The following is a 17,593-nucleotide window of genomic DNA, read 5'->3' as shown; positions in this document are numbered from 1 at the left end:
CTCTATCTCTATCTCTATCTCTCTTCTCTCTTCTCTTCTCTCCTCTCACAGGAGCAGTACGAGTTCTGCTACAAAGTGGTCCAGGAGTACATCGATGCCTTTTCCGACTACGCCAACTTCAAGTAGGGGGACCCCGCCGCGAATGGACGTCCGTATACAAGTCATAAATTAACACACACACACAAACATACATATTAGCATCCGATGGATTTAAACACTCAACTTGATGGATGAACTGCACAGAGGAAAAGGGAACGGGATTTGTCGGAGACTCGGCGCAGTGCAGTCGGACAGAGCAAATAACTGAGATGCCTTCTTGAATATTTTGTAATATTGATCTTGTTAATAACAGCCCTTTGCCTACCCCTCCCTGTTACCCCCTCAATGTATATATACTTACGGTGTTGTATCTTTTTATTTTTATTTTTGTTTGTTTTGTTTTTAGACACAGTTTTAAGTTTTGGCTGCATTTTAGGGTGGCATTTGTAATGTATTTTATTGGTATATATATATATATATTATATATAAATATATTATGAATATAGATCTGACGCTTTAGAGACTTCATGTCAAAAACACAGAGGGGAGGGAATGGTGTTTTTGGGGCTTATTATTCGGTGGTGTTCTTTTTTCTTTTATTTTCCTTCTCTCTAATATAGCGACTGATACTTCAAAGGTTGTGTGACCTCGTCAGATCCACGCTGTAGCAGCTTTACGATCCGTAGAAAAATATGAATTCACAGAGCCAGACTTGGGATTCTTCACTCGTTTTTTCAGTCTTACACTCTTATATGAACAGAAATACAAACGCACTCTCACACACACACACACAGAGAGACTATAGGGGTTTTATTTTATTATTATAGTTTTCTTCCTTTACACAGGAGTTGTCACGTTCGCTCAGCGAACAATTTGTCCGAGGCCTTTAGTGTTTTGCCCGCTGCGTCTCTCGAGGGGGTCAACCAGTCAGCCGTGAGTTCAGGATCACTGTGATGTAGCCCCTGGTCCTAGGATGACACGCACGCACACACACACATATATTGAGACATCCCCCCAGAGCTGTTCATTCTCAGGGCACCAACGCACCTGTGTGTGTGTGTGTGTTTATAAAGGAGCTGTAAAACTCTGGAAGATGGTCTGAGAACGTGTCACCGGCTCATGTTTAGACACACAGTGAGAGGACTGGCTTTCTAACTGGTTCTGAATGAGTAGAGATGTCCTCCTGGTAGCCATGCATACAGGATTCTGACCCCGCACTCGTGCTAGAGAGCCGTGTGAAGGTTCAGAGGCGTCGCCGAGCGCATGCGTCCAGGAGACGCCGGGCGGTGCATTGCCGCGAGATGAGGCGGTCGCTCGTCTTGAAATTGCTTAATTTTTTAGGTGAGAGATTCGCCTGCCACGATAAAGAAAATGCGGACAAACTATTTGACGATGATTTGGATGAAATAGATTGCTATGAATGCACCGTAGCCTGTGAAATATTGAATAGGCTACATTTCTTATGCTGTTATGCTGTCGAGATGGACGGTCCGCGTGTGTCTTCACTCCTACGTCTCGCACGCCGTGTCTGGACATGCAGTGGCAAGAAAAGAGGAAAAGAACAAAACAAAAAAATGTGCCCATGCAGAAAAGAAACAATAGAAATATGAAAGTATATAATAATTGGTCTACCTTTTTATGTCAGATCCATGAAACATGCTCGTGTCAAATGCATATGTTACAGTGTCTACGACCACGCCAGTCACAATTTCATTTATTGGAACATGTAAAGTTAACCAATTCTGTATATGTTTCATTTTCTGTTTACAGACATTAAGTACATGTCAGTATTTCTTGCAAGATTCTAGTTAAAACATTTTTGAATGCCTTTATTTTTTCTGTATGGGTCATTTTGAGTGTCAGCACCGCCCACACACACACATTTTATACCATCCTCACATCGCAACACTACTGTGTCACCATTTATCCTGCAAATGTCTATCTTTTTTTATTTTATTTTTTTTAACCAAGATCACTGATACTGATGAATGTTTATATTTTTTTATGTCACTGCTGTCACTCAGATATTCCTCAAAAGCAGATACATTGTTACTTTCATTTTGGAAGTGTGCCATGAAATGTTTGCAGTGATTATTTTCTTTCTGTCCCCCAGAAGGACGGTTTAGGCTTGAGGTTTTTTTTTAGATGAGGTCGTCTGCAAGGCGGCCCGCTCCCCCCCCTGTGATTGTAATGAAAGATAAACGATGTCGGTTAGCTGTGGGGCTTTAGGTCAGCTCTGTTTCAACGCCGTCAGCTCAGGAAATGGCCGGTGCCAGGATTGTCTCAATTTACAAATTCAATTTGAGGTCATTTCCACAGTTGAGTAGAGTTGGAATAGCAGCGACCCATCCCCCCACCTTGGCTGTCCTTTGATATCAGTTGGTCTCACAGTTTCTTGGAAAACATGGTGTTAGATTTAACAAAGACGTTTTTTTCTTTTTTTTATTGATTTGTTTGTCTTTAAATTGCACATGTGGTGGTCTGAGATGTTTGGTTGACGAGGCTTGCAACATAATTTTATAGAACAGAATCGCTATCGGATCAATTTTGATTATCAAAATGAAGTTTCTGATTTCAGAGTCAATCGCAAGTTGAGCCTCGTTTATGCTCTATTTGAGGTTTAGCATTATTTGGTCTTTTGGATTAAAGAAACGTGTATTTTTATAGAATATGTGCACCACGTTAACAAATGGTCCCCCACGTTCAGGAATATTTTCGTAATCAAAAGGAAGGAGCACAATCATTCTTTTATTTATTCTCAACAAACCTGGCGATCAAAGAAAAGTCCTGATTTTTCACTAGATGCACCGTGATCTATCTAGAAGAGTGGCTGAGTTATTGTTCGAATGCTCTTGCACTATTTGCACCAAAAAAAAGCCCTTGAAATGATAGAACCAAATGAGATGAGAGAAAACCTAGGGGTCCTGTAGCCTCAACATGGGGAAATACGGTCATTCCACCTCCCGATTTGGTCGAGGATATTTTTAAGTCTCTTTTAAGTAGAGTCTAGAGAGACTTAAAAGTTGCTGACATTTTCACTTGACCAATCACTGTCGCTGCATTGTCGTCATCATTTCAGGTCAACTTTCATTCCAAAGCAATTGCAAAGTACCCATAAGCTACTATTAATTAGGTGCCATTATGTTAGTCCTCTGGTCATTTGATCACATGTTAGATATTCAATCAGTAGAGGGTATGTTAAGGGAGTGGTAGGAAAAGAGTGTACTTGTATAGTTTTTATTTTTTTGTGGTGGTGGTTTTTTTGTCCGTTTGCTTTTGTTTTCGTTGGTTTGTTATGTTTTGGTGTCATAATGTGATCAGATCACCTCCCTTGACTGTAGTTTCACAAAAGTAAAACCTAACTGTGCCAATGTACAAGACCCGCCCCTTTATTCAAATAAGAAAAGTGCCTCATGGGTAGGTTTGAAAAGAGATTCCTTCTCTTGTTCTCAATTGACTCGATGTAACCAGTGTCACGTGAACGGCGGTCCCATACCTCCGCCATGTGTTTCCCCCGCCGTCACGTTGGAAACCTACGTTATTATGACATAGCTCTGTGTGTGGCCCCACTTCTCTGCATGACAATTAAAAAAGGCCAAAGCCAAGACTGGGTCCAACATCCCATCATTCGACATTTCCAGTTAATTTCCACAAAATTTTCTAACCCGGAAATTGACCGTTGGATTCCCTATTCCGGATCCCATTCCGATCTCCCACTTCGCAGCTTCCTTTCATTCCACTCTGTTTCACTTGGAACTCCGGGACCTGGCGACTAATAATCCATCAGCTCTCCATTGTGGGTCGATTTGACTGATAAATTCAACCTGTAATGAATCACAGTCACAGTGTTTCTACCCACCGTTACAAAAGGGTCGTCCGGTGTGACCGGGCCCCACCCCCCCTCCAATTCGTACCCTTTGCTTCCTGATTATCATTTTAAATGTGAGGTGAGCAGTGCCCCAAACGGAGCCTTCTGAAAGTCCCTGAGCCTCAGGGCAAGTGTCTCCTGACGGAGAAACGGACTGGAAATCGGGTTGTGGCGGTTTTGAAAGATTGGACTAGTCTCTGTAGTCTTATCTTAAGTACGTCCTGTAGATTCCCTTCCAAAACGCCACGTTGATCTTAACGTCTCTTCCTCTTTACTCGTCTCTCTTCAGCCGTTTTGTTTTCTCCTTTATCGCTATTCATTTCTTCTTTTCTTCCTCCTCAACCTTGGACTGTTTTGTAGCAGTCGCCACTCCACTCCCCCTTGTACATAATGTAAGGTTATTTATATTTCATTCCTGTCTGCTGCCTGGCTTCTTATTTTATTTTCTCCTTTTTTTTCTCTTTTCTTTTCTTTTTTTTTTTAAGAAAAAAATATGTATATTGAACTGTATTGGGACCATTTTGAAATGTATTAGAGATGTTTTGGCCATTTTTCATTTGGTATCGTCTTAAAAGCAAAATTCCTATTTTTTATTTGCATCTGTTTGTTTCTAGTGTTTTGTTATTCAACATTTGAATATATGTATATATAATTATATATATGATAAAATTATATATAATTATATAATGCCAAATGGCCTTTCTAAGCAAGATACTGTTCAAACTTAATAAAGTGCTTGAGATTTTATCACTTTGGTGCCTTTATATTTTGTGTGTGTGTGTGTGTGGGGGTGCGAATAGGGGCTCTAAAACATTTCAGATTCAGAGTTTTATTTGCCACATGGAAGCAATACAATCATACAGTTTTCATACAAAATCATAAATACAGTTCTACCATGGGCAAAAGGAGCAGCAGGAAGAAGAATACATGTTATAGTTACCTGCCCCCTATTCCTAAACTAAACAAGTATTACTTGATGGCCGGCGTACAACCTAATTTACACAAAATAATAATTCATACCATATACAAAGAAACAATCCACAGATTAAACAAGATTTTTTTTATATAATAATAATAAATAAAAGAAAATATCTCACTATTCAGATTCACATTTGAATTTCATAATGACAAAAAATGTTTTTTATAATTCTTTTAGAATTGACAAACACTTACATCGCTATGGAGAGAATTCCACAACTTTACACCAATAACTGAAGGACACATCTGTATAAGTGTGGTACGTGCAAACTGATGTTTAAAATTGTATATCCTCCTACTGAACTCACTTTCTAAATTTAGCAATTGAAAAGCATAATAAACCAGACATTTACCCATGCCTGAGAAAGACTGTTTGGTGCCTTTTTTATATTAAAAATTTAATTAGCATAGTCATCAAACAAGGCACACAACTCCTTCTTAATGCTCTCCAGTATTTAATCAATATTTTGATCCCAGTCCTATCTTCGTGACCAAGCCCTATGTGGATATATCTACAGTATATTCCACAGTTTGAGCCGTATGTGGCTACTGGCTATATAAATATATCTACAGTATATTTCACAGTTTCAGTCCTATGTGGCTATATAAATATATCTACAGTATATTTCACAGTTTGGCCCTATGTGTATAAATAAATATGTATATCTACAGTATATTTCACAGTTTGGGCCGTATGTAGATATATCTACAGTATATTTCACAGTTTGAGCCCTATGTGGATATATAAATATATCTAGTATATTTCACAGTTTGGGTCCTATGTGGATATATAAATATATCTACAGTATATTTCACAGTTTGGGTCCTATGTGGCTATATAAATATATCTACAGTATATTTCACAATTTGAGCCCTATGTGGATAATTGGATATATAAATATATCTACAGTATATTTCACAATTTGAGCCCTATGTGGATAATTGGATATATAAATATATCTACAGTATATTTTACAGTTTGGGCCCTATGTGGATATATCTACAGTATATTTCACAGTTTCAGTCCTATGTGGATATACTATACATATATCTACAGTATATTTCACAGTTTCAGTCCTATGTGGATGGATATATAAATATATCTACAGTATATTTCACAGTTTGAGCCCTATGTGGCTATATAAATATATCTACAGTATATTTCACAGTGTGGGCCCCATGTGGATATATCTACAGTATATTTCACAGTTTGGGCCCTATATGTGGATATATCTACAGTATATTTCACAGTTTGGGCCCTATTTGTGGATATATAAATATATACAGTATATTTCACAGTTTGGGCTCAGCACCACAAAAGCTTAGATCTTCGTCAGTTGAAATGTTCAGTTTGGACTCAGCACCCCAGAAGCATAGCAGCAGGCTTTTTCATCTTAAGGTGTTATCATCATGGTATTTGCTAATAGCCTTTTAGTGATCACTCCAATATATTCTAATTAAATCGAGATACAATATAGCAAATAGTATATCATTATGTCTTTACTACTATGCACTCAACACTGCACCACCCAATCTTCAGCACTGTTTGATGAACATTGTTACTCAGCTGAAAGAGTTGTACCTTTCCTGCTGACTTGTCGTACAGAACTTGTAAGTCGCTTTGGATAAAAGCGTCAGCTAAAAGACAATGTAAAATGTAAATGTAATGTAGTATACAATATTTGTATCATATCATTCCTTATAATAATAATAAATTGGATTTAAAGAGAGAAGCGCCTTTCTCACACTCAAGGACACTTTACAAAGAGAGAGAAGCTATATAAAAGAAAGGGTAAAATATGAATATATATATATAGTAACAACAGGAAAAATAAAACAAATAAAATAAAAAGGAGGCAAGGTGCTGTCCAATTGGACGAAACAGTAACAAAAAACAAAAACAACGGGATCAGTAGCTTAAAAGAAAAGAGTCGGCGGAAGGGGGTGGGCTACTTGGGAGCAAGGCGCGAAGGCAAGTGTGAACAGGTGAGTTTTTAGGTGGGTTTTGAAGAGGTTGATGGTGTCAGAGCCTCGGATGGAGGGGGAGAGGGAGTTCCACAGCCTGGGGGCAGCTACGGAGAAAGCTCATAACCCATTAAGAGGGCCAAAAACGATATGCTGAGGACCGTATTTCCCTGTTGCACAACAAGAGATCCAGTACTGTAACATGCGTTCAGACATCACAGCCCTCAGCATGTTGTCCTGGCTTGGTTCCGGTCATCAGCCCCCTTTGACAGTCATTATAGCCCCTTGTATAAGACTAATGCTAGTCTTTCAAAAATAATTGCCCAATCCTTACGTGGTGTATAGATCAGGCCTTCCTCTTGGAATGGTCTTCAAATCAATGCTTAACCCTAAACCTCACTAAATTATTCATGCAGAGTTAATTGGCTAACTCCCAATTATTCAACTGGATGAATCATTTGGGTAATGTGTTATTGTTGATTTAACAGATAATATTCTTGTCTTGAGTGAACACTATACCAAAACAGTTCATCATCCTTCCCTTCTGTATAATCCTGAAGGATAGAAAGACGGGAGACCGATTGTTGATCTCATGCTTCCTGTCCTGTTGTTGTAACACATAGTTTAAGAGACAAGCCTTCCATCCAGACATAAGAGAGGGTTTATTGATACACAAGACATTTGGAGGGGTGGCTAGTGGTAAAAAAAAATTGCTATTCTTTGATATTTCAGCCTAACTTCCAATAAAGTTACTATATCTTCTGCTTAGAGTTATATGAATGGTGTTGAGCCTCAGACCACAACTTTTCCACATCCCAATAATAATAATACTAATGAAAAATAATGAAGAGTAAAGTAACAAAAGATATGAAAGTTTCAAGTTTAAGTTCAAGTTTTTGTTTTATTTGTCACATATAAAGTGCATGTACATTACAGTGAAATGCTTGGTTCTGTATGAGCCCCCTGAGAATGTGCTGCATACAGTAAAAAGAATAAAGTCCAAACACTATACTAAATATACAATATACAAACTAAAGTACAAAATGCAAAATAATTTTTTATGCAAAATGCAAAAATGAGGTATGGATGTAGTGCAAATCTTTATTGGTATAAATAGATAAAACGTGTAGTGTTAAAAGTGAATGTTAAAGGTGAGTGTTTAAAGTGAGTGTGTGGACGTGTGTGCAATGAATGTAGATGGATGGGTTAGTGTTGCAGGATGTCATTGAGCCTCCTGATGGCCTGGGGAAAACATACACACCTGCCACCCGGGCAGCGATGCAGAGGGTTTTCCACACTTCCTCACATGACAGCCGTCACCCAGCGTCTCATTCGTGACACATATCCTCTCTCCGTCGTCGTGTCACCGTCTCGCTTCGACCAATCCCCTGGTATTTGCCAGTCCCGTCACTCCCATGTCAAGTCCTGTGTCAAACCGTGAGCTCGGGGAGCCGACGGATCAACTAGTCAACAGACGCAGGTCACCCTGTCAAGTAGCAAGCGGATAGGCGCTCCCTCTACCTTTACCTTACCAGAAAATGCCTGTCGCCTTGTAATTGAGGGGAGTGTCACTGATGGCCTGGACAGGAAGTGTGTGTTTGCTTCCCTTGTCATCCGGTGTTCCTGGGGTTGACCTGGTGTGACGCGGTGTGAGTGTCCAGTAATTGGAACGGGTGCAAACAGAGATGAAACACTAAAACATTCTGTCTTTTCTTACTGGGGTGTAAAATAGACGACAATATGAATGAATGAAAGAAGACATTCTTATGAGTGGTGGAGGAATGAATGATTGAATGACGACAATGTTTAAGTTCAACTGCGTTGATCTGTGAAAACAATACTCTTGACATTTCTCCATGGAGATGCTGGTACAGTGTTCTGCGAGAATGTATGCATGCACTGAGTTTCAGTCACTAGTAGGTGAGCTTATTGAACTACGTTACCACAGTTTGGAGATATTGAGCATTACAAATGTAAACATTCCAAGAAGAAAGACTACTATAGGTTTTTCAACTTGCGAGACCTGTTGGCAGCGCTACGTTGTACAAAAAAAGAAAAGTGTTGACAAAATTAGCAGATGGATATTTGGCTTGAGTTAAGTGTTAATTATTCGAGTGGAGGCCGATAAAGGTGGTGATGTGTGTGTGTGTGTGTGCGTGTGCGTGCGTGTGTGTGTGTGTTGGCAGGGTGGTGGGGGGGGGGGGGGGGGGTTGAGCATCCCAAAGATGGTGAGTGCTGTTTGCTGATGATAATTGGAATTGAGCGGCACCCAATTGTCCCCCAAGACCACTCATCAGTCAAGGGAGCAAGAGGAGTCAATATTGGGTGGGGCATAGACAGACAGATAGCGTGACGTGGTCTGACAGGCTGTGTGTGTGGGGGGGGGGGGGACTTTAGGTTAGTACATATATCGAGGAGGAGGAGGCTCACATGAATCACAACCTAGTTCTAAACTATTGCACTGGAAAGACAGGTTGATAGAAACCGGTTGAGAGACAGAGGTGAAGTGGACGTACGTAAGGATCTGCGGGGGACATCTACACCGACGTATATAACTCTGCTGAGATACAAAGGGAAGTTGGAACTAAGGTAAAGATTCTTGTGGACGTTTTGAATTAATTGCACTGCCTTCTGTTCATCTTATCAGCTGTGAATGTTGTGATGGAAAATATAATGGTGTCAGGCTCACAGGACGCATGGTGGCAGAGGGTGTTGCTCATGTCACTCATTCTATCGACCTGAAACTAGTTTTTGGTGATATATTTACTACAGAATAGATTGTCTGGGTTCATTATTGTACAGTTAAACACTGGGGACTGGGGTCATTTCACTTTACCAAGTAGTGTCCATGGGCCAAAATCTGGCCCTCCACAACGAGCAGGTAGTGGTCAGGACTCTCCCGCTCTAAAACACTTGATACGTACGGGAGCTGGTCAGAGTTGCATAGCTTTTTCTTGGATGTGTAACGAACAAGAGTGTCCTGTGTGCTCTTCCCTCTCCCCCAGGTGGGAATATGATGTGTAACAAACGAGAGTGTCCTGTGTGCTCTTCCCTCTCCCCCAGGTGGGAATATGATGTGTAACAAACGAGAGTGTCCCGTGTGCTCTTCCCTCTCCCCCAGGTGGGAATATGATGTGTAACAAACGAGAGTGTCCTGTGTGCTCTTCCCTCTCCCCCAGGTGGGAATATGATGTGTAACAAACGAGAGTGTCCTGTGTGCTCTTCCCTCTCCCCCAGGTGGGAATATGATGTGTAACAAACGAGAGTGTCCTGTGTGCTCTTCCCTCTCCCCCAGGTGGGAATATGATGTGTAACAAACGAGAGTGTCCTGTGTGCTCTTCCCTCTCCCCCAGGTGGGAATATGATGTGTAACAAACGAGAGTGTCCTGTGTGCTCTTCCCTCTCCCCCAGGTGGGAATATGATGTGTAACAAATGAGAGTGTCCTGTGTGCTCTTCCCTCTCCCCCAGGTGGGAATATGATGTGTAACAAATGAGAGTGTCCTGTGTGCTCTTCCCTCTCCCCCAGGTGGGAATATGATGTGTGTGTCTCGGCTGGTGCTGCTGCTGGGGCTGCTGCTGTGTCTCGGAGCCCAGCTGTCCTTCTCCCAGCACTGGTCTCATGGCTGGTACCCTGGAGGCAAGAGGGAGCTAGACTCGTTTGCCACCTCAGAGGTAGGAGCAGGCACGTGCACACATAGAGGCCAAGGGGTGCCTGAGCACCTGCCTTTTTGAGCCTCATCAAAAAAGTGCCCTTTTTGAAGATTTTTTTTTTTTTTTTTTTTACCGTTACGCATATAGACTGCCCTTCCAACTGAAAAATGTCAGGATAGAATCAAAATATTAGGGACAGAGAGAGATGCCCCATATTCCATTGCAGTTTGCACGGCCTCCTCCGCGGACCTATATATTTTATGCATAGCGTGGGTGGTGATGATGATGATGATAGAAACCGCTGTGGCGCATACAGTTGAATGCTGGTATTACACTCATTGAGGGAGACGAAGAAGTCAAGTCCGATGGGATTTGGGAATCTCAAATACAAATCGGGATTGGAATAAAAAATGCATTTATATTAAACAATACAGAATATACAGCACTTCTTGGGGCTGTAGGGTAAGCACTTATTCCCTCCCCCCTGGACATTTATGGAGATGTATGGGCCTTTTAAGTCAGTGATAAAAGTGTCTTTCAAGGATAAGTGAGCTCCTGCACTGATTATTATAGTTCAATATTCAATATTTGATCACCAAAACCCCCCAAAAAAGCATAAAAAGGGGGCCCCCCGCCCGAAAAGGGCCCTTAAAAATCGTGCTCGCACGCTCGCTCGGTTAATAGATACACACAAGTGTAGTGCCCTTTTCAGCCTTTGAACACCTGCCCCTCTAAAGTCCTGTGCACGTCCCTGGGTAGGAGCCAATGTGTGTGTGTGTGTGTGTGTGTGTGTGTGTGTGTGTGTGTGTGTGTGTGTGTGTGTGTCTGTGTGTGTGTGTGTGTGTGTGTGTGTGTGTGTGTGTGTGTGTGTGTGTGTGTGTGTGTGTGTGTGTGTGTGTGTGTGTGTGTGTGTGTGTGTGTGTGTGCAGCAGTGTAAAAGAAGAAAAAGATTAGGCCTACTTCAGTGTCAATTCACACAAGGCAATGTCTTTCTGCATATCCCTCCTAGATACTCACGCCCATACGTCTGACATATGCATTTCTTCAGAGAGGATAGAGCACAGGGTTGCCCGCAGCAGAACACCCCTGGAGCAGTTTAAGAGTTTAGTGCCTTGTTCAAGGGCACTTTGGGAGAGAAGATGGGCACCATCGATGTAATTCCAGCCAACCCCCAAATTGCCAGCTCGCAGCTTGAGTACTCTCTCCTGTCAGTGTCAGGGGTGGAACCAGAAATCTTCCGGTTGCTTGTTGGCCTGTCTACCTAGTGGAGAATATATTTATATATTTTTATATTCTACCTAGTGGATAATATATCAAGTTAAATGGAAATTATGTGAATTTTCCCCTCTCCTCTCCTGCACATAATTTAAGATAAGATAAAATAAGATAGATCAGATATTCCTTTATTGATCCCCTTGGGGAAATGTGGCCTTTATAGCAGCATGGGGGGGGGGGGGGTTCAGGTATGGGTAGGGTAATAGAAGAAAGACATAAATATAGACAATACAAATATGAATATAAAAATATGAGAAAAATAAACAGTGTAAAGTGTAAACAAAGGTGCAGATGAGGGTCTGTATGCCCTATCGGTCATAATACACGTTAGATTAGATTCAAATGTATTGTCATCATACAGCACAACGATACAATAAATATAAGCAATAAATAAATACAAAAAGGTTCATCTGAATATATACTATGGGTAAAGGTAAACAGTAAACACAAGATACACCACTTATTACTGTAATGACTATTCATAGTATTCTAATGACGTGTTTTGCCAACCAATATGGCTACAATCACCTGTTTGCTAACCAAGTTTCAAGTTTCTTTAATAGTTGTCATACAGAAGTACAGAATACTTTTATACAAAATGCTTCTTACTGTTACGCAAGACGTCTGTGACTGACTACTATTGAATGAATATTGGATAGCGGGGGTTACATTATACCAACCTCCCAGCCAGGCTCAGTACAGACGTCCTGAACTACTGCTCCAGGCCTGTGTGAACATGAATATTTACTGTTTGTAGGAAGTGCAGCTTCTTTCAATAAACAAGTTCTAGTTGCGAGCTTAAAAGACAGCGTGCGGGATCTTCCCGATAACACAAATCCCTTCCCCTTTCCTCTCCTCTTCCGCCCTTTCTCAGATTTCAGAGGAGATTAAGCTGTGCGAGGCGGGAGAATGTAGCTACCTGCGACCCCAGCGGAGGAGCATTCTGAAAGACATTCTTGTAAGTAAAGTGGGAGTAGGCCTATGTTCCCACAGCCCAATGGTCCCACAGCCCTATGTTCCCACATTTCCTTTTTCATAAATTAGTTTCAAAGCATTCTGAAAGACATTCTTGTAAGTAAAGTGGGAGTAGGCCTATGTTCCCACAGCCCAATGGTCCCACAGCCCTATTATGTTCCCACATTTCTAAGATTTTTTTCACTCAAAATTAGGCCCTATGTTCCCACAGCCCTATGTTCCCACATTTCCTTTTTTCATAAATTTGTATCTAATTGTATACCCCTTTCTCTTAATTTGGTAGCCAATTACACCCAACCAATTATTATCCAATTGTCCTCTGGTAGTAGAGGGTGCGTCTGGGAACATAGGGATGTGGGACCATTGGGCTGTGGGAACATAGGGCCTAATTTTGAGAATTTTTTTAGAAATGTGGGAACATAGGGCTGTGGCAACATAGGGCCTCGTTTTGAGAGAGATCTTAGAAAAGTGGGAACATAGGGCCTAATTTTTTGTGAAAGAAAATCTTGTGGGAACACGGCGGCTGGGTGGCGCAGCAGACATTGCGCTCGTCACCAATGCAAGAGACACCGGTATGGAATCCAGCTGTCAGCGTTGCCTCCGGCTTGGGCCGGCTGTCATACTAACTCAATTGGCAGAGTTTTTTTTTTTAAAGATTTATTTTTTAGCGTTTATCGCTTTTTACTACTGGGCAGTCCAGTAGAGAGAGAGAGAGAGGAAGAACGGGAGACAGAGCGGGGGGAAGACATTCGGCAAATGACGCCATTCGGCAAATGACGCCGGGTCCGGGAATCGAACCCGGGTCGGCCGTGCCGCGACGCAGCGCGTTACATGGTTCGCCACTTGGGCGCCCAATTGGCAGAGTTAGCGAGAGGGAAGTCGATAGGTGGTAATCTGGACGTTATAAACAGCGACTCCTACAGGTCGGTCAGGGCGCCTGCACAGCAAAGTCAGGATAATGGCGGGGGCAGTGTGAGCCTCCTACACGTTACTCCTCGCCAATGAGAGTCCGCGCTGGTAGGTGAAAAGATGTGACTGGCTGCCTCCACATGTATCGGAGGGGACATGTGATGGGCTTCTATCCTCCCTACGACCGGCCAGTGGGGGGCACATGCGAGCAACGATCAAGACAGGGGAGGGGAGAATTGGCACGGCTAAATTGGGATGGGAGAAAAATAGAAAAAAATAATGGAGGAGAAAAAGTGGATAAAAAAAATAAGAAATGTGGGAACATTGGGATTCAAGATTCAAGAGGTTTATTTGTTTTGGGCTGTGGGAACATAGGGCTGTGGGACCATTGGGCTGTGGGAACATAGGGCTGTGGGACCATTGGGCTGTCGGAACATAAAGTGAAGAGCGTAAAAAGATACTGCATGCTGCATGCCAACAGGATGAATAACTGTAGGTATTATTTCTTGTAAACAACCAAAATACACAACAGTAATAACGATGAAGTCAGTCTGATAGACTTTAGATACTGAATCTAAACTCTTTACAGTTGGATGCCTTGGCCAGAGAGTTCCGGAACAGAAAGTGACAGCCTCCCCATCCTGCCTTGCTTTTCTACCTACTGCAAATGAGTTGATCGACATTTCCTCACCGGGTTACCTCATCTGATCAAGACAGTCTAGGCCCCCTGGTCTGGTTTATTATAAATATGTTGTGTTAGTACATTTACATTACAGTATTGTATGCTGCTGCGCATTGTGGTCAAACAAATGTTACAAATATTGTTTCCTGTAATAAAGTATATATTTTGTTATTAATGTTTTATCTCTGTTATCCTCAATTGATTTGGATGTACTGTAGAAACAGTCAGAAGTCAACCAACTGCCAAAATAATCTTGGTTTTAAAATCAAAATCAAGCATAGATTGTTTGGAAATGTACGTATGTAGGCATTGAACCACAGTAGTGCTCGATAATATCCCTGGTATTCTTCTTAGAATATAATATTATTCTAGATGTGTCGAATAGATCATCCCATGGCCCCGTGGGAACAGGTATTCAGAATGGGGCGTGGGCGTGCTGATTGATTGATTGATTGAAAACTTTATTAAAAGATTGCAGAATGGGTACAGTACAGTACAGCTCAATACATACAATTGTTAAGGGGATGCAGACCAGAGAAAGACTTTCGTCTTGTTTACATCAGGGTCCCCCATTTTCAATTCATCATAACATTATATGACATACACGACATACAGATAGACAGTACTGCTACATCTATATATTTATGACATACCAGATTTGCAAATACAGTACTGTTTGTGATACAAAAAGAGTCCAGAAAAGAGAGTATATACATTTGACGTAGAAACTGTACATTGGAGGAGGTTGGGTAGGTGGGGTGGGGTTGGGGGGTGGGGTGGGGGAACTGTACATTGGAGGTGGTTGGGTAGGTGGGGTGGGGTTGGGGGGGGACTGTGTACATTGGAGGTGGGTGGGGTGGCTGGGGGGGGTTGGGTAGGAGGGGTGGTACAACTGTACAAGCAAAACTGTACATTGGAATATTGACAAAACCATACTTGGTCATTTACATCATTTACATCATTGGAGGGGGTTGGGTTAGGACATTTACAGGGGCCAGTTTCGAATTGCAGTCTCCCGTAGGTGTTCTTTGAGAGTGTTTTTGAAAGTGGGTAGTGATTCACATTCCTTTACAGCTTTAGGTAGGGCGTTCCACATTGATGTGGCATAATTGCGAAAAGTGTTTAGTCCCTTGTTTGAGCCGAATCTGGGTTTAACATGATTTGTGGAGCTCCCTCTGGTGTTGTGATCGTGGTATTCACTGACCTTTGGGAAGTATTTTGACATGTACATGGGTACCTTGGTCGTGTAGTGTATCTTGTAGACCAGGCCCATTGCAAGTTGCTGTACTCTGTCGTCTACTCTAAGCCATCCTAGGTTGTCAAAGTGGGCCGGGGTGAGGTGGGTTCTAGGAGTCAGGTCAAGCAGTAGTCTGACCAGTTTGTTTTGAGATGTTTGTAATTTTGTTTTTAGCGCCTTTGAGGTGCTTTGGTACCATGAGGTGCACGTGCACGCATAGTCAATAGTCAGTACCCTTGAATGAGTGCTCCTGCCAGAGTCTTCAGGGTATTCTTGTTTACCAGAGAGGAGATCCGGTACAAGAATCGAGTTTGCAGTAAAAAAAACTTAAAACCAGGTTCTCAAACATAAACATAAAGACGGACAACACGCTCATCACAGACAAACTGGATGTAGCCAATTACTTAAACACTTTCTTCACAAACATAGCCACAACACTGGTAAACAAACTACCCTCCCACTCAGGGCAGTATGGGGTAGAACACATAGTAGCATACTACAAGAACCTAGGCGTCCACAAAGACGATTTCAAACTGGAAATGGTAACTACAGATGAGGTACTCAATAAACTGAGCGCCCTCCAACCGAACAAAGCCACTGGCCATGACAACATCCCCTCCAAATTCCTTAGAGACTCAGCAGCCGCCATCACCCCAGTCATCACACACATAATAAACCTCTCCATGAAACAGGGACACGTCCCCAAGGACTTCAAAATAGCGAGAGTAACACCCCTGCACAAAAAGGGCAGCAAATTAGACCCAGGCAACTACCGCCCTGTTTCTATCCTTACATCCATCTCGAAAGTCATGGAAAAAATAGTATACGAACAGGTCGAAAAGTACCTTACGGATAAAAATCGAATCTACGAATTCCAATCTGGCTTCAGAACATCCCACTCCACTGACACATGCCTTCTCTATTTGAACGACCACATCAAGCAAGAGGTGGACGCGGGCAAATACTGCGGCATGGTCATGCTAGACCTACAAAAGGCCTTCGACACTGTCAATCACACCATTCTGATTGACAAACTAAAAGCAATTGGTTTTGATAGTTTATCAGTGAGCTGGATACAATCCTACCTGGAGGGGAGAGAACAGATGATGGAGGTAAACGGTACTCTATCCCCCCCCCCCTCACAGTGAACTGTGGTGTTCCACAAGGAAGCATACTAGGACCACTACTGTTCCTAATTTATGCAAATGACATGTCGTCAGCTTGTGACTGCAACTTGTTCCTGTTTGCGGACGACTCAGCCCTGCTGGTCTCTGACAAGAACAAGTTACAGGTTGAAAAAACCCTCAGCTCGGAACTAGGCAAAATCTGCATATGGCTCGCCGACAACAAACTATCATTACACATGGGCAAAACAGAGTCCATTCTCTTCGTTTCAAATAACAAACTCAGCAAGACCGACGGCTTCTCAGTTACAGTGGGTGACAATATTGTCACAAGGAAAGATGAAATTACCTACCTGGGTTCCATCCTAGAGGCTAATCTTTCCTGTGACAAAATGGCATCCAATGTAATAAAAAAAGTCAATCAACGAACTCGATTCTTGTACCGGATCTCCTCCCTGGTAAACAAGAATACCCTGAATACTCTGGCAGGAGCACTCATTCAAGGGTACTACGACTATGCTTGCACCTCATGGTACCAAAGCACCTCAAAGGCACTAAAAACCAAATTACAAACATCTCAAAACAAACTAGTCAGACTGCTGCTTGACCTGACTCCTAGAACCCACCTCACCCCTGCACACTTTGCCAACCTAGGATGGCTTAGAGTAGACAACAGAGTACAGCAACTTGCAATGGGCCTGGTCTACAAGATACACTACACGACCAAGGTACCCATGTACATGTCAAAATACTTCCCAAAGGTCAGTGAATACCACGATCACAACACCAGAGGGAGCTCCACAAATCATGTAAAACCCAGATTCGGCTCAAACAAGGGACTAAACACGTTTCGCAATTATGCCACAACAATGTGGAACGCCCTACCCAA

General features: G+C 42.1%; 2 protein-coding genes across 2 annotated transcripts in view; both read left to right on the top strand.

Annotated features, from left to right (window-relative positions):
- The window catches only part of ptpra (protein tyrosine phosphatase receptor type A), a 96,851-nt gene extending 92,209 nt beyond the window's left edge, over positions 1-4,642 (top strand). The window contains exon 23 of the mRNA XM_084317692.1: positions 52-4,642. Coding sequence (XP_084173818.1) covers positions 52-126 — 75 coding nt within the window. The 3' untranslated portion in view covers positions 127-4,642. The remainder of the gene's footprint in view (positions 1-51) is intronic.
- Positions 4,643-10,385: 5,743 nt separating this feature from the next.
- On the top strand, positions 10,386-14,289 carry gnrh2 (gonadotropin-releasing hormone 2; the record flags this gene model as incomplete). The annotated part of the gene is made up of 3 exons (XM_084317652.1): positions 10,386-10,523; positions 12,652-12,735; positions 14,251-14,289. The coding sequence occupies 3 exons, from the start codon at positions 10,386-10,388 to the stop codon at positions 14,287-14,289; spliced, it is 261 nt and encodes an 86-aa protein (XP_084173778.1).
- Between the last annotated feature and the right edge of the window lie 3,304 nt (positions 14,290-17,593).

The sequence above is a fragment of the Notolepis coatsorum genome (assembly GCF_963971535.1).
Source record: "Notolepis coatsorum genome assembly, chromosome: 6".
Classification (NCBI taxonomy): Eukaryota; Metazoa; Chordata; class Actinopteri; order Aulopiformes; family Paralepididae; genus Notolepis; species Notolepis coatsorum.
The sequence above is the reverse complement of the archived record's forward strand: the minus strand, read 5'-3'. Positions and strand labels throughout refer to the sequence as shown.